Source organism: Pelophylax lessonae (genome assembly GCF_965119305.1).
Source record: "Pelophylax lessonae genome assembly, chromosome: 4".
Lineage (NCBI taxonomy): Eukaryota > Metazoa > Chordata > Amphibia > Anura > Ranidae > Pelophylax > Pelophylax lessonae.
In genome coordinates, this window is record NC_138771.1 from 243420060 (window position 1) to 243446440 (window position 26381).

The 26381-nt window shown below is 41.1% G+C and overlaps 1 protein-coding gene across 1 annotated transcript in view; it reads left to right on the top strand.

The window, feature by feature from the left end:
* The window catches only part of TMEM117 (transmembrane protein 117), a 404157-nt gene that overhangs the window by 43597 nt on the left and 334179 nt on the right, over window positions 1-26381 (top strand). The window contains exon 3 of the mRNA XM_082255317.1: window positions 19086-19218. Within this exon, the coding sequence (XP_082111443.1) occupies window positions 19086-19218 (133 nt within the window). The remainder of the gene's footprint in view (window positions 1-19085; window positions 19219-26381) is intronic.

Consider the following 26381-nt stretch of genomic DNA (forward strand, 5'->3'; position numbering starts at 1 on the left):
CTATTCCTTATTTCTAGCGGAACTCGCTAGTTTATACGATGACCCCAATAGGCAGAGTACTGCTGATATTCAGTTGAGGGCCTTAAAACAAGGAAGGAGACCTGTAGAAGACTTTGTATCTGAGTTCAAAAGATGGACCCTTGATTCAGGGTGGAATGACACATCTTTGCGAACTCAATTCAGACTCGGGTTATCGGAAGCTGTTAAAGACGAGCTCGCCCGAGCGGATTTACCTGGCACCTTGGAGGCCTTGATACAACTTAGTATCAACATCGACAGACGACTGCGAGAAAGAAGGGCTGAAAAGATGGGAATGCCATTGTCTAGTCCTTCTCAGATTTCGGCCGTTGACCCTACTCCCATGGATGTAGGAACCATACGCCCACCTTTAACGACTACTGAACGGGCTAGAAGAACATCCAGAAATCTCTGCATGTACTGCGCATCCTCGGATCATCTGATAAGCACCTGTCCCCTTGCCCGCAAAAAAGAGGGTGAGTGTTCACATGTCTTGCTGGGAGGATTAACGACTTCCTTTTCTAACCCCTATCTTTTTGTTCATTTAATATTACAGTGGGACCAAACTAGGATCACCACCAAGGCTATGGTCGACACTGGATCTTGTGGAAACTATATTGATACACGCTTTGTTACCTTCAATAAAATACCTATTATTTCAAAATCTAAGCCTGTTTCTATTAGTTTCATTAATGGTATTCCACTGTCTTCTGGTCCAATCACCAACCAGACACAGGCACTCCTTGCCACTATCAACGAATCACATGTGGAGACATCACCTTTGATATACTATCCTCACCCCATTTTCCTATTATTTTGGGACTTCCCTGGTTACACACACACCAACCAATCATAGATTGGAAAAAACGGACTTTGGTTTTCCCTTCTCACTATTGTGAGAATACGTGTAACCTCCCATCTTATGGGAAGATTCTGTCTGTGGTGTCAGATGAAATTGCACCACTATGCTATCAGGATCTGTCCGAAGTGTTCCTTGAGAAAAATGCTCAAGTGTTGCCTCCCCATAGGGATTACAATTGCACTATCGATCTACTCCCTAACAGCAAATTGCCTTTCGGTCATGTTTATCCCCTTTCACAGGAGGAACTTTCTCATCTCAAGGAATACTTGGATGAGAATTTGACAAAGGGGTTCATTAGACCCTCTACTTCTTCCACTGCTGCAGGACTTTTCTTTGTCCGCAATAAGGATTCCAGTCTCAGGCCTATTATCGATTATAGGCAATTAAACACGATTACGATAAATGATCGCTATCCTTTGCCGCTCATCCCTGAACTTATTGAACAGGTGCGTGGGGCTACTTATTTCACCAAATTAGACCTGAAAGGGGCATACAACCTAATCCGAATCCGTGAGGGGGATGAGTGGAAAACAGCATTCAGAACCAGATACGGACTATTCGAATACCTTGTGATGCCATTCGGGCTATGTAATGCTCCCGCAGCTTTCCAAAGATTCATAAACGACATCTTTAGAGACTTACTTGATGTCTGTGTTGTAGTATACCTAGACGATATACTTATTTATTCTCGATCTATGCCTGAACACATAAAACATGTAAGACTTGTGTTGTCCAGACTGCTCTCACACAGACTATATGTGAAATTAAAAAAATGTCTAATTCATAGAGAAGAAATATTATTTCTAGGATACTTCATATCCAAAACTGGAATTAAGATGGATACGAGTAAGATATCCTGTATTCTAGACTGGCCTATACCAACAACTCGTAAGGCCCTACAGCGATTCCTTGGATTCTCGAACTTCTATAGGAAGTTCATCAAGAACTTTTCCGCTATTGTGAGACCTCTCACACAACTGACAAGTATAAAAAAAACATTCAAATGGTCAGAAGAAGCAAATCAAGCCTTCTGCTTGTTAAAATCAAGCTTTACTTCTGCTCCCATACTACGCCATCCAGACCCATCCCTCCAATATATTCTAGAGGTAGATGTGTCAAATATGGCAGTAGGAGCAGTTCTCTCCCAATGACCAACAAACACTTCATCACTCCACCCAGTTGCTTTCTTTTCAAAATCACTAAGCAGCCCAGAGGTGAATTACCCAGTGGGTGAAAAGGAGTTGCTTGCCATAAAATTGGCACTGGAGAATTGGCGACATCTGCTCGAAGGTACCCAGTTACCAATACTCATATATACAGATCATAAAAACCTTCAATACCTCCAGACTAACAAGACTCTCTCTCACCGGCAGGTACGATGGTCATTATTCTTTTTAAGATTTAATTTCCTAGTGACCTACACGCCTGCAGACAAAAATAAAAAAGCGGATGCGCTATCACGATTAACCGAAGATAACTGCGCCGAAATCCCTTCCATTCCCATAATACCCTATGAACGCATTATTGGTGTTGTCCGTTCCTTGAAGGAAGAGATTTTGCACAGTATAAGAATGGATTCACCTCCACCACAACTAAGTACTGATGCAGAAGGCTTCCTCTATTACAATGACAAACTCTACATACCCCCTACTATGCGCACCAAGATCTTGGAGTTATCGCATGATGTGCCCATGGCAGGACATATGGGTATAACGAAAACCTTTAATTTGCTCACCAGGCAGTTTTGGTGGCCTGATATGAAGACGTTTGTACAAAAATTTGTTTCTTCATGTGACATCTGTGCAAGGTCCAAAATTGACACTACAAAACCATCTGGACTACTTTGTAGTCTACCAATACCCCAGGTTCCATGGGAAGTCGTGTCCTTAGATTTCATAGTAGAACTACCACCCTCTAAAGGATTTAATACCATCCTAGTGTCAGTGGACCACTTGACAAAGATGGCACATTTCATTGCTATCCGTAGACTACCTTCATCTAAACAAACAGCAGAACTACTGATGAAACATGTGTTTAAGTTGCATGGAATTCCAAAAACTCTTTTGTCCGACCGTGGTTCACAATTCATCTCTAAATTTTGGCAAGCACTTTGTCAAATTTTACGCATTGAGCGAAAGCTCACTTCTCCCTACCATCCTCAGACCAACGGACAGACTGAAAGAGTCAACCAGTGCATTGAGCAATATCTACGTTGCTACACATCATACTTGCAGGATGATTGGGTGGATCTCCTTCCTCTAGCAGAATTTGCTTACAACAACGCAACCCACAGTACCACGAAGCAAAGTCCGTTCTACTTGAACTATGGGTTTCATCCCACTCTTCTTCCACCACGCATCCTGCCATCGAGTAACCCAGTAGCCTCGGATTACCTTACTCAAATAAAAGACTGTTTGGGCTTACTCAATACCACTATATCACACGCTCACAGTCAACAAAAAAAGTACTACGACCTTCGTAGAAGACCTTCTCCTCAGTATGCTATTGGGGACCTTGTTTGGCTATCGACAAAGAACTTAAGATTAAAAATCCCTAGCAAGAAGCTTGGACCTTTATTTTTGGGACCCTTCCCAATTAAAAAACTTATCGGAAAAGCTGCAGTACAGCTCACCCTACAAGCAGATCTCAAGATCCATCCCATCTTCCATTTGTCGCTACTGAAGCCCCATGTTCCTAACCAAGGAATAAGGCCTACCATCTTGCCTCTACCTCCAATACAAGTTGAAGGCAGAGAAGAGTATGAGATCAAGGAAATTTTGGATTCTCGCATCCATAGAGGAAGACTCCAGTATCTCATAAGATGGAAGAACTATGGACCCCAAGACGACACCTGGTTAGATACCTCTGATATTCATGCGCCTAGACTTATACGGAACTTTCACTCGAAACACCCAGAGAAACCTGTCCTATAGGCCTTCCGGAGCCGGCCTTAAGGGGGGGGGGTACTGTAAGATTCCGGTACCTCCGGTACCCTTAATCACCACTTTCCTCTGTAATGCGTCCCACCTTTCTCTTCAGGTGGTACGCATATACCTTTAAGAACGATGATGTCACTGCTGAGCGCCGCAGAGCGGCTATTTCAACCGCCGGCGGTCTCACTCACACTGTTCGTTCAACCTGCCTTGATATCCACATGCTTTCAAGCCTGTCTCTCGATCGGAACCTCCAGCTATTCCCTTTACCTGGAGCAGACCGGAACCTCGCTACTGATCCCTGTAACTCGCTACCGGACCATTCCTCATCTACTGGACCTCTCTAAACTACTAACATTACAAGTGATAAGTACCCCGCAGGGGAAACCTCCATAACCTTATTGCACTATCTACCTATGCACATTAAGGACTGTTACTACCTATCCATACTATCCTATCATCTGCACTGTTACATAGATTGCTAGCTCTTGAGCCTACTACCATCTATCATCTGCACTGCTGCATAGATTGCTAGCTCTCCTGTCTACTACTATCTATCCTTGAACTGGGTTACTCTATCCTGTATTTGTCATCTGCTGTCCTCACCACCTATTAGCATACTCGATACTAACCTATCTGCATTTCTAAATACCATCTTGAAATCTCCTATACAAACCTATCAAGTGATTACCATCTTTGTCACTGTTCACACCTGTCCCTTCAGCACATCACCTTCATACTATCATATACATCCTATCACTCCAGGAACATCTCATTGAGTGTGTATATATCTGTATGTTGAAGCTGACAGGCCCACGGTGATGAGTCCTGGAGAGTTGGATCTGGTATTCAACACATCTCTGCATGACTACTGAGTGGAGATTTTGCAGCTGCAAATCCAGCCTATACTAAAAATGCAGGAGCGTTACACACACAGTGTTCTGGGTCAGGAGTAAGTAACACACAGAGTTCATGGGGTCAGGAGTAAGTAACACAGTGTGTTGGATCAGGAGTAAGTAACACACAGTGTGCTAGATCAGGAGTAAGTAACACACAGTGTGCAGGATCAGGAGTAAGTAACACAAAGAGTTCATGGGGTCAGGAGTAAGTAACACAGTGTGCTGGATCAGGAGTAAGTAACACAGAGTGTGCTAGATCAGGAGTAAGTAACACACAGAGTTCATGGGATCAGGAGTAAGTGACACAGAGTGTGCTAGATCAGGAGTAAGTAACACACAGAGTTCATGGGATCAGGAGTAGGTAACGCACAGTGTGCAGGATCATGAGTAAGTAACACACAGTGTGCAGGATCAGGAGTAAGTTACACTCAGTGTGCTGGATCAAGAGTAAGTTACACACAGTGTGCAGGATCAGGAGTAGGTAACACACAGTGTGCTGGATCAGGAGTAAGTAACATACAGTGTGCTGGATCAGGAGTAAGTAACACAGTGTGCTGGATCAGGAGTAAGTAACACAGAGTGTGCTAGATCAGGAGTAAGTAACACACAGAGTTCATGGGATCAGGAGTAAGTAACACAGAGTGTGCTAGATCAGGAGTAAGTAACACACAGAGTTCATGGGATCAGGAGTAGGTAACGCACAGTGTGCAGGATCAGGAGTAAGTAACACACAGTGTGCAGGATCAGGAGTAAGTTACACTCAGTGTGCTGGATCAAGAGTAAGTTACACACAGTGTGCAGGATCAGGAGTAGGTAACACACAGTGTGCTGGATCAGGAGTAAGTAACATACAGTGTGCTGGATCAGGAGTAAATAACACACAGTGTGCTGGATCAGGAGTAGGTAACACACAGTGTGCTGGATCAGGAGTAGATAACACACAGTGTGCTGGATCAGGAGTAAGTAACTCACAGTGTGCAGGATCAGGAGTAAGTAACACACAGTGTGCAGGATCAGGAGTAAGTAACACACAGTGTGCTGGATCAGGAGTAAGTAACCCACAGAGTTCATGGGGTCAGGAATAAGTAACACGCAGTTTGCTAGATCAGGAGTAAGTAACACACAGGGTTCATGAGGTCAGGAGTAAGTAACACAGTGTGCTGAATCAGGGGTAAGTAACACACATAGATCTAAGGGGCAGGAGTAAGGAACACACAGGGTGCATGGGGTCAGGAATGCATAACATACAGGGTGTAGGGGCAGGAGTGTGTAACGTACAGGGTGCAGGAGTCAGGAGTATGTAACACACAGGGCGCATGGGGTAAGGAGTGCATACCACACAGAGTTCAGGGGTCAGGTGTGCATAACATACAGGGTGTAGGGCCAGGAGTGTGTATCGCACAGGGTGCAGGGGTAAGGAGTATGTAACACACAGGGTGCATGGGGTAAGGAGTGCATACCACACAGAGTTCAGGGGGCAGGTGTGCGTAACATACAGGGTGTAGGGCCAGGAGTGTGTATCGCACAGGGTGCAGGGGTAAGGAGTATGTAAAACACAGGGTGCATGGGGTAAGGAGTGCATACCACACAGAGTTCAGGGGCCAGGAGTGCGTAACATACAGGGTGTAGGGGCCAGGAGTGTGTAATGCACAGTGTGCGATTAGAAGTGTGTACTGCAGTTAGTGCAAGGATCAGGAGTAAGTGATGTACAGAGTGCCAGGGTCAGGAGTAAATAACACACAAACTACATAGGTCAAGAACTAGTAATGCACAGGTCAAGAGTTAAGCTAGCCATACACATACAGGTTGAATGAAATAAATTAAACGGATTCCGCCATTCACGCTAAAATGTGGATGGAACAATCTCCCTTGCTGGATATTGTATTCTGACAGCCAGCAGCTGTGGCTGTCAGAATACTCCAAACAGTGACTGCATCTCAGTGGATGCAGTCACTTTTTGACCAGAAATTTTCCTTCCTTCGTAAAAAGTCATACCAGTGACCCCACCGATACAAGGACCCTGACACAGGGACATATTTTTTCTTTCCAGTGACACCACCAATGCAAGGACATTTTTACTTCCAGTGTCACAACTGATGCTGAGACATTTTTTCTTTTGCCACTGCCTCATATTTGTGCACAGTTTTTAAAGTGGTTGTAAACCCCTTTTATGAAATCTGACCTAGGCACATATATCTGTAGTGTTTACTTATCTCTCTCTCCAAAGCTCTGAGTGCTGTTTGCCGTCTCTGGTGCTCTGTTATTGGCAGAATCACTTCTGACAAGTTCTCCGACACATGAGCTATGTCAAAGAGGGAGCTTATAGGGAAATTGTCTATTCAGACTACAGCTCTGCATGTTCCTTCATTCCTCTGCCTATGTGGAGGGGGGTGTTTGCCTTTCCTCCAATCAGCTCTCACACAGTGTAAGCCCAGACTCCCCACCCACTGCTGAATGAGGAAGAAAGATTTCTAACACGACCTGCATGTTTCAGAGTGTAGAAAAGGAAAGACAGCAGATCTACAAATAAAACATGTAGGGAGATCTCTTTTTTCTCTGTATCATCTGAGGCTGTTCCCTTCACTGGGTATATATGAGGATTTACATCCACTTTAAACTCTTCTGTTCATTCTACCTGGGGGGTGGGGTGGGGTGTGGGGGAGCATTTGGCAGCTGCATAAGTGACGTACTGAAAAAAAAAAAAAAAAGGGGGTGAGGCCAAACTTAACTACGTTGCCAAGGACATTTACTTCCCGGAGACAGACCCTTCAAAATGGAGACAAAAACGCTTGTTTTGCTGATAAATGTCTAAGAGGGGAATTCCCCTCAAGATGAAAAGGTTTTCTCTTAATTCTTTTCCTTATTAAGACATTGAAAGAGGTTTTAACCTCCCTGGCGGTATTCCTGAGTGTGGCTCTGGGTTAATTTTCAGTAAAAAAAGTGGTAACCCCGATTACCCCAGAACGTTACTCACCTTCCCTGCGCTCCCCCGCTGTCCTCCCTGTCCTCCTCACACTCTCTCCCCACTCTGTGCACGGCACTTGCCTTCCGGTTCCCTCCCTGCGAGCGTTTTTTCAAAAGTGTAAATAAATCAAATGACATGATACAAAGCTGTGATCCTGGCGGATTACACTGTATCATGCCATTTCATCACAGGATTGCACCTTGTGACTTTTCCAGTGCCCTGCCTGTGCTTTTCCAGTTCTTTGTGCCTGGAAAATTTTGAACGATCATGGCGTCCAAAAAGTGTTTTTTTTTTTTTCCGCAAAATCGCTTTTAGGCGAACTGGAAAACAGCGAAACGGAGTTACTTGAAGAACTGAGCGATAGCGATTCGTGGGAAAATTCGTCATCAGGTACAGAAAGTGACAACAGCGACTATTCTGATGTCTCTTTCTGGCACATAGCTTGTGGTATTTGGGAAGTATATCAAATGATTCTTCAGAATTTCCAACGGAGCTATGTGCCAGAAAGAGACATCAGAATCATCGCTGTCGTCACTTTCCGTACCTGATGACGAATTTTCCCACGAATCGCTATCGCTCAGTTCTTCAAGTAACTCCGTTTCGCGGTCGCTGTTTTCCAGTTCGTCTAAAAGCGCTTTTGCGCAAAAGGAATGCTTTTTGGACACCATGGTCGTTCTCTATTTTCCAGACACAAAGAACTGGAAAAGCACAGGCAGGGCACTGGAAAAGTCACCAGTGGTGAAATGGCATGATAAAGTGTAATCCGTCAGGATCACAGCTTTGTATCATGTCATTTGGTGTATTTACACTTTTGAATTTGCCGCCGGTTCCACCCCCCTGCGTCGCAACGCTCGCAGGGAAGCGAACCGGAAGACAGGTGCCGACATCGGCCGAGCACATAGTGGGAGGATGGCGGGGGATCGCAGGGGAAGGGGAGTTTTAAAATGTAAAATAACAGATTTCTATGCAAAGCAATGTACCGCTTTTAGCACAGAAATCCTGACATAATCAGACCGCCAGGGAGGTTAATGCTGTATTAAACCCAAAATCAAAAATGTAATCTATTGCAGTTGATCATCCATTTTTACATTTTAGAGATGCATTGATATTCGTTTTTCATCCGTCAACGGATGGATGAAAAACGGACAAACGGACAGCATGTGTGAAAGGGGCCTTAGGCTCCTTTCACACATACGGTTCATTTCATCAGTTCAGTCATGTGAAAAATAGGGCTTTCATCCATTCAAAAAAAACAAAAAAAACGGATGTTGACGGAAGTGGATGAAAATGGATGTAAATGAATGACCATCCATTTACATCGGTTTTTCCATAGGAGTGCATTGATGTCCTTTTTTCATCCGTCAATGGATGAATGAAAAATGGACGAAAGGCCCGTATGTGTGAAAGGGCATTAGCTGTACTAGAAGATTTGGATACACTAACAAATTGAAGCTGAATTTCATATAATACTTCAAAAACCGTTACAACAAACATTTTTTTTTTCCCTTTTGGGACAAAGGTTTTACACGTGGAAATAAAAGCTGATCATTGTAAGCACCCCTGTTATTGGTAAATGGTTTGTCTCATCCCTCTAACTGCTACTTCTGCTCTTTTGAAAAACAACAGACTTACTGGCCAGATCACCAGGTGCAAATAAAAGAAGAAAAGCCTAAAAAAGAAAATGAATGCAACCAACACATCTAAGAATCGGTAGGCTGCAATATAATAAATGTTTGCTTGTAGGTTTAATACTGCTTTAGCTATCCCTTACTCTGTCCAAGAGTTAAAAGAAAGGTTTTAGCTAAACATACACTTTAAAGGATAGAAAGGACTGTATAGGCATAACACCAATATACCCCCAAACCTCACTCTCCACCTCCAGACTGTTCCCTAATGCAGACTACATTCGGTCAGCAGGGGGAAAGCTGGATACACTCTATACAATTTTTTCTTTGGATTTTTTCTTTTAGACTTACCATATAATATGAGGTCAAACCTAAACAATTTCAATTTGTATGCAGTCAGGCAGGCCCTTGCACTACATAGTTGAAGGTAAATCTAAAAGAAATCAAACAACAAAAGTTGTATAGTGTGTATCCAGCTTAAGATGTGTTTGTCCAGAGCCAATGCCCATCGACGTGTGCAATCAAGTTTATAATTACTTTTAAATAAAACTTTGTGAGCTTTTTGGAACTAATAAACTGACCATTTTGAGATTTTGAGATTTTAATTTGAAATATAGGCTTTTTTTTTTTAATCATTTATGCTGGTTATAGTTTATTTACAAATCTATTTATTAAAAAAATAAAATGTGTGAAAATAAATACTATATAGTAAAATTAAATTGTTACTTACCTTGCTGCAGTTGGGAATAGTTCTTACTCAGTTGTATCCTGCAGTCGTCTTTAGGTGAATTTGATGTATGATTTTCAGCCATTTGACTCTATTTTGGTTGAATTTTTATTTTTTTATTCTTTATATAGTTTGTTGAAGTCTGATTTATCACAAACTAAGCTGGTGCATAAATGCTTGTTCTCTTGCACAGGCAATTTCTGTATGACCTGTTTTCTTCCCAGCTGCACACTGCACTACAATGCAGACTGACGTTCTACGGATGTTGACTTTTACAACTCAGATGATTATATTTGCATAAGTAAATTAAGCTTTTTGTGTTCATTAATAAAAAGGATATTTTCTGCTTTTGCTGTGTTTTTCTTTGCAGCATTGTGTTATCTAGATTGTATTCTGCTCTGGGATCCTGCATGATGTTTAGCCAGAAACTGAATTCTCTTGTAGGATGAATAATTGCATACCCGGGAAGCATTTCATTTTACAACCATTATATCGCTGAGCTTTATTTATGCCACCATGATTGGGCCCATGCTACACACAATTTACTTTGTGTATACTTTATTTATAACCTTTTCATCCTAGACGAAAGTCATATCTTTGTTTTGTAATTTACAATATTTGCTCCTAGTAGAAAAAAGTATTTTTATAGCACTTTTATCCCCAAAGACTCATAGTACTGTACAAAACAAAGTTAATGTGCGAACTGCATTGCTGAAGTAATTCCCTGTGAACTGTTTAAGGCTCGATTCACACCTATGAATGTTGCTTTTGAGCGTTTCTGCTTTTTGTTGTGCTATATGTGTTTTTAAAACACACGATTTTACCACAATTTTGCTGCAATTTGCATGCTTATGCTTTTTTTTTTTTTTAATTTGTTGGGTAGATTAAAAAAAGGAAAAACTCACATCGAGACAAAATCGCGGGTAAAACACACTACATGCTTTTCTGCAGTTTCTCCATTGAAGTCTATTAAACCAAAAATGCAAAAAAAAAAGCACCATTTTGCGTTTAAAAAGTCCCTGACCATTTTTAAAGACGCAGAGGCACAAAAATGCATTGACGCGAATGTGTTCCATAGGTACCCATGTTAAAAAAATGTCCTGCGTTGCTGCAAAAAGCATGAAAAAATGCATTGGTGTGAATGGAGCCTAAAGCCCCGTACACACGAGTAGAAATTCGGCCGGGAAATTTCGTCCGACGACCGATCTGCCGATTTTCGGCTTGAAAGATATGTTGCTTCCGACAACCGACTCCGACTTTTCGGCCGAAAAAATCCTGGTGTGCAGGCTATATAATTTTTGTCGACTGTCAAAAAACATCCGATTTTCGTCTCATTAGTACAGATTTAGATGGGGAAAAATCTTATGAGCAAGACTAGGCATGCTCAGAGATGAAAGAACACAAAGAAAGCAATCCAACACATGACATCACTTCTGAAGTAGAATTCTGTCGTACGGGAAAATTTGTGTGCAGTCTAGGCACATTCCAACCAACCGACACCACTCTGGACAAAAGACGGACGACCGGTCGGCGGAAATTCGTTGCGTGTGTACTAGGCTTTAGCATGTTTTTAAATATTCAGAGATGTAGCCCTGTAGGAAGTTCACATAGACTGAGCCACATGTGAGAAGGGCATCAGCTATCATATGCATTCTGCTCACTTGCCATCATGCACTAGCCTAAAGTTTCAGAGTAGTGCAAGGTATCCCCAACAACTACAAGACACAAAGTGTAGGAATTTTGTAAATGCATTGACAGCCATCGACGCCTCAATTTTGTCAAAGCTGAATGTAAAATCAATAAAAAGTGTGTGTCCCCTTTACCCACTTGACCTCCGGAAGATTTATCCCTCTTCCTGACAAGGGACATTTTTTGCAATACCGCACTGCGTTACTTTACCTGACAATTGCGTGGTTGTGCGACACTGCATCCAAAAGAAAAGGTATTTACTTTCTTCCCACAAATAGAGCTTTCTTTTGGTGGTATTTGATCACCTCTGCGGTTTTTATTTTTTGCGCTAGAAAAAAAAAAGACAATTTTGAAAAAAAAAAACAATATTTTTTACTTTCTGTTTAAAAATATATCCAATAAAAAATTGAAAAAAATCTAATTTCTTCATCAGTTTAGGCCAATATGTATTCTGCTACATATTTTTGGTAAAATAAATCCCATTAAGCGTATATTGGTTGGTTTGCGCAAAAGTTATAGAGACTACAAAGTAGGGGATATTTTTATTTTGTTTTACTAGTAATGGCGGGGATCAGCGACTTCTAGCAGGACTGCGATATTGCAGTGGACAGTCAGGACACTGACACTTTTGACACTTTTTGGGGACCAGTGACACTAATACAGTGATCAGTGCTAAAATATATGCACTGTCACTGCACTAATGACACTGGCAGGGAAGGGGTTAACACCAGGGGCGATCAAAGGGTTAAATGTGTGCCTGGCTAGTGCTTTACTACTGTCGGGGAGGAGGTTGTACCAGGAGAAGGCATAGATCGGTGCCCCTGCTTAGCAGAGACACAGGATCCATGTTTTGTGTACTAACAGGCTGCTGTTCTGCCTCTGTACCGAAGCATCGGCGGGTGTCGAAAGACATCGAGTCCGCCCTACCCGCCAATCAGCACTCGCTGTGTCTAATCACAGCGGGGGCGGGCCACTGGCGGCGCGCGCATGCGCCCCTATCCGAAAGTGCTGGATCACGTACTAGGTGCGTGATCCAGCGCAGGAGAGCCGCCTTGCCACTGTATATATACAGTATACGGTCGGCAAATGATTAAAGATGAACTGTAGTACTGACCTCTCTTCCTGCCTTTGTCACTGATCTCTGCTTTATTTCTGAGAAAATATCCCCCCCTACCAGACTATCACAAGTGTAGATTTCCTTATCTACACCTTGTGGCTTCTCCTGCCAGCCCCTATATCATTGTTGTGTCCTTTAGTGACTTAGGATTCAATGGTAGGAACCACAAAGCATGTCAAGGGTTCAGGACACTGTCACTCCCAAGTATTGGTTTCTGAAGAGGGACCTTTTCCTAGCAGTATAGCAGTGATTGGTAGGGAAGACTTTATTGCTAAGAAAATATCCCTCCCTATCCCTCCGTATCAGACTATCACGAATGTAGATGTCTTGATCCATGCCATGTGGCTTTTGGCGCCAGCTCCTACATCACTTTTGTGTCCGGTATTGACAAAGGAATCAATGGGAGGAACCACAAAGCATAGCGAGGGTACTAGTTTCTGAAGAGGGACATTTTCTCTGCAATTTTGCAGTGATTGGTGGAGAAGGTAACAGAATTAATACAATTCTTGTATCTAATTTACAGGGGAATCCATAGTTTAACCTAAATCCGGACTTTACTGACATTGGTAGCTGCAGCCACTATGGAGTAATCCATCCTAAAAGATCTCAAAACGGTAGTAAACTGCGTTAAAATAAATAGTCACCCCCATAGGGGTGTAAAGAGACTTACCTAGAAACCGTATCCCTCCAGTGGCACCCTGTCACTGCTGACAGGGAATCCACCTTTACCCAGTCTTCCTTTTCAGGTTTGTAGGCTCTGGCTGTTTGAATGGCCGAGCCATGATGACGTCCCTCCCATGCATGCGCACGGAAGTCGTAGCCGTTGCACAGCTTTTTCTACTAAATATTGAAAATACATCCTTTCCTGGGAAAATGTGATGGACATCACTGTTTGTTTTTATAAATTCTGTGGCTACTGCATGCAACATTTGTCACAATGAAAGTGAAATGGTGCATTAAACAAAATAGTAATGAGATATGTACATGTAAATACTATATGATTCTTACATATATTTGTTTGCTTGCTTTATTATAGAAATGATCTATTATCATTATAAAATATACATCCCTAAAGAAAGAAAGAATGAACTTCTGAAACACATTGGGTGTTTTTCTTGCCTATTCTGCCTAGGTGGTTTCATCACAGTAGTCCAGGGATTTATACAGATCTATATACACTTGTTTGTATCATGTTGACTTTTATATACACCAGCCACTATTGCTGTGTTTTTTTTAAATCAATTGGTAATAAAATTTGTATGTTTTTATATACTTTGTTGACATTATACCTTTCCATTTTGATGGTATAATCTAGTTAGGACGTTTTCTGTCTTTTTCATTCATGTCTTTATGGGTCTTGCTTTGTGCACTGGTCCAAATCATTTAGTGGAGAGGAATTATGGTGTGGGGTTGATTTTCAGGGGTTGGGCTTGGCCCCTTAGTTCCAGTGAAGGGAACTCTTAAGGCGTCGGCATACCAAGACATTTTGGACAATTTCATGCGCCCAACTTTGTGGGAACAGTTTGGGGATGGCCCCTTCCTGTTCCAACATGACTGCACACCAGTGCACAAAGCAAGGTCCATAAAGACATGGATGAGCAAGTTTTGGGGTGGAGGAATTTGACTGGCCTGCACAGAGTCCTAACGAAAAAATGTAGAAACAAAATTACTGCGCTAACTGATAAGTGCAAAAAGCAGCTGACACCAATCACTAGACATAAAAGTGATAAACAATGGAAACAAGAAAAATATAAATGTGCAGCGCTAATAATATTAACAGTCCAACAACATGAAAAGTCCAATAAGAAAAAATTTCATGTGAAAAATGGTGATGAAAAGAAATCCAACATGAGAAATGATGTAAGCTAGTTGTGCAGCAAATCCCAACGCCAGTGAAGGTAAAATAGATTGCGCTCACCAAATGGATGGGACCCAGATACCATATAGTATAGGGGTCAAACAGGCTTGAGAGAGTGATGGAGTGTCCCAGCAAAATTCACCGACCTCGATGGATAGCGTGTAGATCGTTGGCAGATATGATCAGTCAAAGACTCCACTTCCACACGATGGATGGTATATCAAAAAGAAGGGGGACATACATAGCGTAATATTGCTAAAAACAGTTTATTTTAAAAATAGCCGATATACTTACAAACATCCGTGAAGGAATAGCGTATATAGTAAAAAACAGCTGAGCTGACTAAGGTCCTCTTAACATGTTTCGGCATATGTGCCTTTTTCAATGTTTTTCAACACATGCCGAAACATGTTAAGAGGACCTTAGTCAGCCCAGCTGTTTTTTACTATATACGCTATTCCTTCACGGATCTTTGTAAGTGTATCGGCTTTTTTTTAAAATAAAGTCAGGTGCCAGCCACTTGCTGTGGGGGCACTGAACAGGAGGGAGGGGCCAGGAGCACAGAGGAGGAACCAGAGAAGAGGAGGATCTGTGCCACTCTGTGCAAAACCAACTGCACAGGGCAGATAAGTATAACTTTTTAATCTAGTTTAATTTATTTTTATTTTTAAAAGACTTTACAATCACTTTCACACAATGTACAGAACCTGTTGTGTTGCTGGGCTTCATAGCTATTGGATATTTTCCTGTGGCTGCGATCTCACTTCTTTGAGCGTTGTTGTCTAGTGAACCTACACACTGAGGAATGTAACATTAGAAGCCAAATAAGGTGACGGTCTTAACCTGATGTAACACTAAGCTTGTTACATCTAATTGTAAGAGTATTACATTGACTTTTTATTTGCATAATGTATGTAGCTTGGATGCATGTAATAAAAGGCAGGTGTTGCATTTAATTCCTGCAGATACCGAATGTAATTATTACCAGAACAGCGGAATACTGTAGCATGTGACTACCTGTTAAAAACCTGCTCATTCAGCTGTAATAGGAGAGATGCATGCTGTACAACTATACCAGCTAAGTAACCGAGCACCTGACGTAACTGAAAAGCAAGGTCACTTGTGACTCTAGAACGTGCAGTCTGAGGACACGGCACAATAGAACTGAAAAACTGACCAAAACAGATGATGATAATGGAGTGATGAACAGTGTGAAGGCTTGCACAATGAAATAAAAACATCTATTTTTTTAATATTTTTTTTATTTTTAAAGGCATGTCTTCTAATATACACCATATTACCAACAGTATTAGGACTCCTGCCTTTACACGCACATGAACTTTAATGACAGGGTTTAATATTGAGTTGACCCAGCCTTACCAGCTATAACAGCTTTAACTCTTCTGGGAAGGCTGTCCACAAGGTTTAGGAGTGTGTCTATGGGAATATCTGACCGTTCTGGCAATATAGTGTATGTGGATTGATGAGCAGTGTGAAGGTTCTTTCTGTACCAGAGTAAGAATACCTGTGAAACCGTGGACATCCTGGCATGACTTAGGCTGGCCAGTAGGCTGAAAGTCTGCATTTTGGAATGCCTTGCCCTTCCGCAGAGCAGCAGGCACACTTATCTTACTTAGGAACTCCTTACTTATGTCACTCCTTCACATCCCTATGATTCTACTGCTAGAAATCATCTTAAAGCGGAATTTCACCCAAAAGGGGAAGTTCCACTTCTCTGCCTTCTCCCCACTCCCCACACCCCTTCAACCCGCCCCCCCGGCCTCTACAATGTTTGTACCTACCTACTTTTGATAGGTACCCGCTTCCACTTTTGCTTGGATCACCTAGGTGATCCTAGTGCAAGCTCAGCCCTTCCTCTCTGCCCGCAGCCTCTTGGGACACAACATAAGTCCCAGAAGGCTGCAGCACAATTCACAAAGCATAGCTGTTTAGTCACCGTAAAGATGCTGGTGCATAGGACCCTAAGATCAGTGAAGAACCGGCCGGGGTGAGGACAGTTCTGGACCCTTGGCCTGGTTTTGCACAATAACAATAACAAATTGCGGTGCGCGAGTGGCGTGCTCTGTGATTACTTAGATTGGAGTTAAGGATCAATCACAGTGGCCCTTTATCACGTGATCAGCTGTGTCCAATGACAGCTGATCATGGAAGTAATCATAAGGCGGTTATCGGTTTTTCTTTCCTCACGCTGACTGCATGAGATGAAGAGAAAAGAGACCATAACCGTCTTGTGTTAAGGGATATCGGCACTGATAATCAGGGCACTGATTATCAGTGTCCTGATTATCAGTGCAGTCTCAACAGTGCCCAGCAGTGCTGCCTGCTGATGCTCCTCATCAGTGTCACCTATCAGTGCTGCCCATCAGTGCTGCATTTCAGTGCTGCCTATCATTGCCCTTAAGTGCTGCCTATCATTGCCTATTATTGCCCTTAAGTGCTGCCTATCATTGCCCATCAGTGCCACCTATCAGTGCCCATCCATGTCGCATTTCAGTGCTGTCTATCGGTGCCCTTAAGTGCTGCCTTCCAGTGCCCATCAGTGCCACCTATCAATGCAGCCTCATCTGTGCCCACGAGTGCCACCTCATTAGTGCCACCTATCAGTGCCTCTCACTTTCACCTATCAGTGCCCATCAGTGCAGCCTATCAGTGCCCATCAGTGCAGCCTCATTAGCGCACGTCAGAAAAGGAGAAAAATGACCTGTTAGCAAAATTTTATAACAAACTATGAAAAATGTTTGTGTTGTTTTTCAGAATTTTCAGTCTTTTTTTTTTTCTTTTGTTAAGCAAAAAATAAAAAACCCACTGATGATTAAATACCACCAAGAGAAACCTCTGTTTGTTAAAAAAAAAAAAAAATGATAACAATTTCATGTACAGTGTTGCATTCAAAGTGCGACAGCGCTGAAAGCTGAAAATTGGCCTGGGCAGGAAGTGGGTGAAAGTGCCCAGTAGGCAAGTGGTTAAGGATGTTACTATTTCTGGATGGGAGCTGGGCATATCCACAGTGCCCAGGGGTGTAACTGATGATCATGAGACCCCCATAGGAAAATTTTGATATGGTCCCCCAGCGACATCTTTATTGACATTGACCTTAACATAAAGTATGTCTCAATCAAGGTCATGTAGCAGGAGAGATGCATAGCTGGAACAGTATTAGGGACCAGTGCTGTCCACAGAAGTTGTCAGGGATGAGGGGGCATCGGTGGAGGGAATTACAGTATTTTTTTAAAATTAAGGTTGATGTTGGGGCACAAAAAAATTAATTGAAATATATTCCCCAATAGATACAAAGGATGATAATTTTTTTTGTGTGAAGCAAATGTAAAACCAGTTATTGCATTGTAAAAGTAGCAGTGACATTATCATTGTTCAGCAGACAAATGACCATTCACCTTGCACAAAGAGAGAGAGCAGCAGTGACTGGTCTGTATTGCAGGAAGCTCCTGCACAGAGGCAAAGTTACATACTTCATTGCTGCAGAGATCTGGAAAAATTGCACAAAGTCCACCAAGATTTAAATAAAAATGCACATTCTTCTTGCATTTAGATAATATATGCTTATCTTGGAGTTTAATGGTACATTACTCCAGCTAGCTACTCTGTCCTTAGCAGCTTAACAGTCTTTTTTAGCATACAGAGTAAATTCTAGTACGATGAGCTCAGTAAGTTCTGTACCTCACATGCATATATACTAATGACAGTTTAGACAGGAACCATTTAACCTACCAACATGTCTTTGAAGTGTAAGGCCTCTTTCACACTGGCGTTCCGTATGTCCGTATATCACCCCATCCGTTTGCGACATAATTGCTTAATTGAATTCTGACATAATGCATGTCAATGGGATTGCGGATGTCAGCGGATGACCATCCGCTGACATCCGATTTGCGTCCTTTCAGTTCTGTTCCATTTTTTGGAACTGAACAGAACCCTATTTTTCTTCCGTTTAAAAAACGGAAAGGACGCAAAATCGGATGTCAGCGGTGTCATCCGCTGACATCTGCAATCCCATAGACCTACGTATATCATCCGCAAATGGATGGGATGATATGCGGACATACGGACGTGTCCGTAAAAAAAAAAAAAGTGACCGAACGGACGAAAAAAACAGCGCCCGTGTTAGAGAAGCCTAAGAGGAAAGCGAAGTACCAAAAGGAAAGCCGTGCAGGCACAGATAGAACATCCAAACTCAGTGGAAGTAGTGTCTTGGTTGGGATTCTGAGAACTCCAGTGCTGCAAGGCAAAAGTGTAACCACTAAACCACTGTGTTGCACAATATTTTATATCATGACCTAATTGTTAGAATACCATTACTCTGAGTTCTTACCTCTAAAACAAACTTCTTTAAACTGTGGGTTTTCGTTACAGGTCATTTACTGCGCCTTAAAGTGTTTAGAGATGATCATGGCTCTTGGATGACAATGTTTTTCAGCACAATACTTTTCCTCTTTATCTTCTCACATATCTACAATCTTTGTCTTCTTATGGCTGGAAATATGAGGTAAGCTTAAAATGTAGCTTTTGTTTATTGGAATTATGCTACATGTGGTTTTGTCAGATTTTATTTATTTTTAGGTACTTACTATATATAGTGCCAATAATTTAGGCAGCAATTCACATATACTGTATATTTTACATTTACATCCTTCCTGCGCTTAAAGAGCTTAAAATCTAAAGTCCCCAACTCAAATTCATACATAGACATACTAGGATCAATTAAGACCGAAGCCAATTACCCCACCAGCATGTCTTTGGAGTGTGGGGGAAAACCGGAGTACCTGCAGGAAACCCACGCAGGCACAGGTTCGATGACTTTCTATACTTTTTCCAGCTGTATTTGTCCACATTTTGTTATTAAAGCAGTACTAAAAGCAGAACCGCCCACAAAATCTATTATATTGCAGCTTACCAATTTTTAGGTGTGGTGGCTGCATTAATTTTTATTTTTAGGCTTTATTTTCTTTATTTTCATCTGTTTATCCAGTCAGTAAGTCTTTTATTTTTCAACTTCCTTTCACAGACAAAACTACCAAGAGGGTCGAGACAAACAAGTTGTTTTGTCATGTTTTTGGGGTTGTGTTCGATATGTGCAAAGAGAGATCACACAAATACTTACAAGTATAACATTTATTAAAGATAATGACAGATACAGATAAAGAAAGCAAGAATACTTAACTATAGATGCCGTTTCGCCATGTAGTCCCATCTGCTTTTCATACAGCATGGCCAGGTAATCAGACAGACGCATTCATAATGCAAGCTCTGGTGTGAGACTAGCCTATTCCAGTTTGGACTGTGGTAGATGCAGGCTAGTATGTGAGTAAATGAACAATCAAAGTTGTTTGGACAGTGATATCCCCTTTTAAGGGAGATAGTGGTGTAAGAATATTTAATAATAAATATCGCGCTCGTACTTCATTATGTCAGAAATTTATACTGCTCTGAATATAACAGTGTCTATTTATGATTAATAAGCAAAGATCTATGAGAAAGGAGAGTCTTCACCTATTGCCACAAATCAATATGTTGTGAATTCTTTTTAATTGATTAATTTCTTTTTAAAAGCATATACCAATCTTAGTGAGTACAGTCTACAGTATGGAATATATATAAAATATTTATTCTCAAGACATGTATTCACAATATATGATCAAACAAGAAGTGACACAAAAAGATAACTACATAAAATACTAACTTCAAACAATCATTGCAATGTGATGTTTAGCTCAATAATGAAAGTGAAAGTAAAACAAAGTGAAAGTAAAACGAAAGCAAGATTACCATTTCTCCAGGTATAGCATAAACCATAGGAAAGTATTCTATATAAACAGACCACAATTGTCTGCGAATCGCATAGCCGAAAGTCACTTCACTGCAGATGAGTGAGAATAAGCCATGCAAAACAAAAGACTTAAAATTGCAAATAATGCACTAAATCTGATATTAATAAAAATGTATAAAAACAAAAATCAGCTATTTAGAGAAAAATCTACCATGGTTTATACGGCTGGGATTGTAATCTTTTTACCCTTAAATATGCAATATAAAACATATAAGGAAGGAAATAAACAATTGTTAAATATCTAATATCGGCTAGCTTCAAATTGTCGTTACCAGAGTCTTAAGATGGATGCCAGTGAGGGAGGAGTTTCGTTTGGCGTCCCTCAAAGTTTCAGATGAATGATGGAGCAAGATGGAGTATGTCTGGATGAGTATATCGAGGGATGTAGTAGTGTGTGTGATGTATGTGTATTGTATGTTGGGCAAATGTAATGTGTGTCCTCTCTCATCTGGGTTGTTCTTTTATATGGCATGAACAAAGGGCTATAAAAATTACCATTAAACCCAGAGGGATGAAACATTATCCCCATTGGTTGGGATATTCTATACCTTAACTGGTGAGGTCATAGACACACTTCTCCTGATAACTCAATGTTTGTATAATAAAATTAAAGGAGGATTTCTCTATGTTCAATATTAACCATAAAACACAACATAAAACGTTGTCCATACTCCCAGTACATACATAAATGTCCATCTGTATCTCCATCATTCACCTTGGCAAGTAATGCCATTTCAATAATTATATTTTTAATACAATATAATATTTTTATATGGGAAATATCTAAATTATCCCAAGACTGCATTTGGTATTATCTCCACAGGAGGCAGTATTGCATTACTTATTAGATTTAGAATAAAAACACGTCATAACCTACACAATAGCCCACTATTAAAGGTGACCTTATTGACCTATGGCCAGTGAAAGTCCATTACTTAATTGAATTCTGACATAACAGTCAGACATAGCGTCTAGGACTGGAAGATCTATGATACCTTGAACACTTAAACACAAACTTCTCTGAAATGAGGTAATTAGTGACGAGATACATATGTTCTTACACTTATTAGAAAAAGAATTCTAAGTAAGATTACTACTGTAAGAATATAAACCCTAAATATAATATAACATTCCTAAATATATATGTATATGCCTTACATAATATAATGACATAATTGTGGCTAATATCTTCTCACACATAATGACGTATCTTTTAAAACTTATAGATTAAATGCACCTATTGCTCATCTTTAAAATACAGACAATTAAGGAGATATCACCCCCTTAACATAGCGTCAGGCTGACTGAGTCTTATCTAAAAGAACATCAGTTTTTCACTTATTTATGCCCAAAAGAAAATAGAGACATCTGCTGAAAGTATAAGACCTTATTGTAAGAGAAATTTTACAACAGAACATATATGAACTCTCTTTCACCTTAAAACAAGATGGACGCTGCACCATTCAGAATCTTATATGCATAAGATGAAATATACATGGCTTTTTAAATCCATTTTTTTTTTTACCTATTATTATTTTAATCACCCCAAATAATCCTGACAGTGGGCTCGGTCATCCTGCATTCCTCAAGCTTTACGTCAGTGAGGTAAAGCAATACATATGACCTTACATGGTTCCTTGACCAAGATTTGGATGCTTGAAATGCATTATTGAGCCACATTATTATTTAGGAAATATGTAATATGCAATTTCCACCATCACTGCTTACATTGGTCAGCTTTTATTTATTTAGGCAAAACCTTTATCTCCGAAATAAAAAAGGAAATGCTGCTGTAACTGCCTAAAAAAGTGTAAGCGAGTGTTTGGCTTTTATAAAAAATAAAGTAGTTGCGCAATGTCATCTAGTGGTAGTAAAAGTGGCTGCTGCTATCACCAAATGTGTCCCCACATCCACAACAAATAAAAAAGGATAAATCTATGATAGTGCTGCCCAAATTAATTCAAAATTGTGCTAAATATATGCACCTCAATACGTAACTTTAAAATAAAAACACATTTCAAATGAATAAAGTGCAAGTGCAAACATTAAATCAGTGAAAATGTTATGAGATTATAAAATTGTGCAAAAAAACAAAAGGAAGTCCACTTGAAATTATGCTCTGGTAGCAATTCTTCTTATAAATTGTGCAAAACTAGAGTCTCTATTCAATAAAGTGCTTCACAGATAAACACATAGTGTTTCGCCACTTCACAGCCAATCTCCATTCACTAGGTGAAGTGCATGCTTACCTTCACCTTGGACCTACAAAGGGTCAATAATGCATAGAGAAAGGTCAGTCTCATGAACCAGATAATGGTGCTCAGGCTCCTTTAAGAGCGATAATGTCCCTCTTCTAGATTGGCTCCACACAGTTCACAAGCAGCTCATAGGCAAGATATAATGAGAAAACAATCTCCAAAAGTGCAATACCTGGGTTAATCAACATAACAAACCACACAACCCCAGCTTCATAAAATGCACTCACATTTATTTAGTAAAACATAGGCATGTAATAAAATCCAGCAAGGTGTCACGTGTTCCAATAAAATACTCCCTCCCTAAGACTCAACCTCTGTGTTACACAACTAATGCATGTGGCTTCATCTGGAGGACATTTTTTTTCCTCCAGGTAAAGCCATGTGCGTTAGTTTCCATAAGGGAGACTCCATGCCAAAATTTAAAAAAAAAATAGCGTGGGGCCCCCCCAAAGTCCATACCAGACCTTTATCTGAGCATGCAGTCTGGTAGGGGGGGACACCAAGCCATTTTTTTCTTTAATATTTTAAAAGCCAGGAGCCGGCAATTGTAACTGCGATTTTCTTTAAGCCCAGGTTCACACTGAGGCCGTTTGGAAATCGTGCAAGTTCAGCTGATCTAGCACAGTCCGACTTCGGGGGCGATTTCACAGACATCTGTGTGGGTTTCTGCACAAATGTCTATGGAAATTACCCCCTGAAGTCTCCAAAAGTAGTACATAAACTACTTTTGGGAATCTGTTGGGAGACTTTGCGGCACTGCACTGATTCGGACGGTGCAATTGCCGGCAAAAGGCTCCGATTTGACATGTCAAATTAGATGTCAAACCGGACCAATATGAATGTGGGCTTCATGTGATTTGACTCGTTTTTTTTTTTCTTTAGAAATGTCATTTTTGATGTAGCATGTTTAATGCATGCTACAGATGTGCCACTTTACAGGCACATTAAGGGGACCCCCAGGCACAATATTTAAAGGAATTTGTTTTTTTGTTTTTTTTAACCAGCAGGTTTTTTTTTTTCAGCTGGAAGCAGGGAAACCCATTGACAGCTGATGGCTCATCGGTTGTTAAGAACACTGCGGCCGGCTTCCCAGCCCCGCTCCTTAACAACCAGCTTATACTGCGCCCTGGGCGAAAACCCAGCAAACAACCTGCAAATTTGGGTGTTCAGCGAATGGCCCAACAGGCAAATGTATGACTCATGCTCGGGCCGAACCGTTCGCCCATCCCTACTCTCAGTGATGACAATAAACAGGACAAATAGAGTGTGTACCACCTCCCTAACAACAGCAATAGAAACCTGACAGGTGCTCAAATTACTCTCCATTCTATCCAAAACTATAAAAAAGTTTTGCTTTTAGTTACATTTTAAAGGGGTGAGCTTTGATCTGCATATGATGGATAGAGCAATCTGACACATTAAAAAAAAAAAAAAAAAAAACGTAATTAAATTTGTGCATATTTAATCTTGCATTTACCCTTAGTTAACCCAGTCAGTCCTAATTAACTGCCGTCTCCCCTTCTCTCCTTAGCTGTTATTTTCCTACTGATTTTATGTTTATTTCTAGTTTTCTAAACATTAATATTTACCTTTATTTCATTTTGTTCAATCATTTTCTCATTAAAAAAAGCACAAGAAAAAGTCTTTAATTCATTTGTAAATAACATTGTAATGCTTTGTATCAGAATCATAATTTGAGTGTAATATTTTGACAAGACAATATCCCCAAAAGAAAACCTGTGTTTTCCTAAAAACATATAGGGGTATTATTTATTATCTTAGATAATGACATAAAGTTATTCCTGAATAGAGAGAGCTGAAGAGGTTAAAATTCTCTACATATTGCAAGAAGTTTTGCTTTTTGCTAAAAATTTGGAAATGTATACATTTTCCAATTGTTATTTTTAGTATGCAGGACTATCATATGTAAAATTCATCCTCCTCATGTCCCACTGTTCAGTGCACTGCACTCTCTATAGAGCAGCAATAGAGGCTTTTGATAGGTTCACACATGCCCACTGCAAATTTTCCCTCAGTTTTCACTGCAAATTTCCAAAGCAGCTATTCAGTGGTTCAGCTGCAATTTTAGATGCGGTTCAGTTGCAAATTTATGGAGCCGGCCATCGGCGTCTTTAACATTAGCTCTGGTTGTTTAAGGATCAGACCGGGAAGCCAGCCACCGCGCCCTTATTAACGGATGACTTCTCAGCTGTCAGTGGAGTTAAATGTAAAATAAACCATTGCCGGCAATAAAAATTGTGGAAAACAAAGCAGTGTGCCCCCCAACCACAATTACCAACCAGGCATTTTTGGGTCTGGTACAGATTTTAAGGGGAACCCTATGCCAGCATTTAAAAAAAAAAAAAAACGGCGTGCCATACCAGACCCTTATCTGAGCATGCAGCCTGGCAGGCCAGGAAAGGGGGGGGGGCAAGTGAGCACCCCCTCTCCTGAACCATACCATGCCACATGCCCTCATCATGGGGGAAGGGGGGGGGGTTCTTTGGGGCACCTTGTCCCCATGGTTGTTGGTTTTGGGAATCTGTGGGCAGGAGGCTTATCGGAATCTGGAATTCCCTTTTAAAAGGGGGCTCCCAGATTCATGCCCTCCCCATGTGAATGAGTATGGGGTACATCGTATCCCTACTCATTCACCAAAAAAAGAAATAAAAACACAGAGACGGTTTATGACAGTTTCTTTATTAAAAAAGCAGCAAAAAAGCAAAAACAATGTCCCCTGGTGTAGCTCTATTGTCAATCATGATGACCACCACCACCGCCGACCCTGAAAAAGAAAATTAACAAAAAAGCTCTGCTCGCGCCGAAGGCTCCCGCCGTCTGACAGTTCTTAAATAGTTAAGTGGCTGGGCCACCTGGCGACTTCACCTGCTGGCACTGCCCCTTGTGATGTCACTAACCCGACATGCACCCCCCCATGTTTAGGACATGTGGCCTGGTATGGTTCGGGGGGGGGGCTTGTTCCCCCCCTCCTCTTCCTTTCCTAGCTTACCAGGCTGCATGCTCAGATAAGGGTCCGGTAATGATTTTGGGGGGACCACGCCAAAAGTGAAAAAAAAAAAATGGTTCCCCTCAAAATCCATACCAGACCTAAGGTTCTAGTATGAATTTGAAAGGGGACCCCCACAACCTTTTTTTCTTTTTATTTAAAAGGGGGAGTAAACTCCCATGGAGGATTTTTAACTATAGGTAAACCTATTGTAAGGGTTAGCTATAGGTACAGTAAATATCTCTTAAACATGCACCGTTTAGATATTTAAGATATTTACTTGTGAAGCAGCGGGTGAGATCACTGGCATATGCGCTCTGAAGGAACGGCATACTGTGCGGTGAACAGTGACTTCCTTTCGTATGCGCTGGAGTGATATCATCGAGGCTTGTCCAATTAAAGAAATGGAGCCTGCCAGCCTGGAAGGAAGACCGGGTGAAGATGGAAGCTCTGTCCGCGGTGCCAGTGTTCTGCTGGAGGTAAGTTTCACATAATGTGCTAGTATAAGATGCATACTAGCACATTATAACTTTGCCTTGCAGGTTTAAAAAAAACTA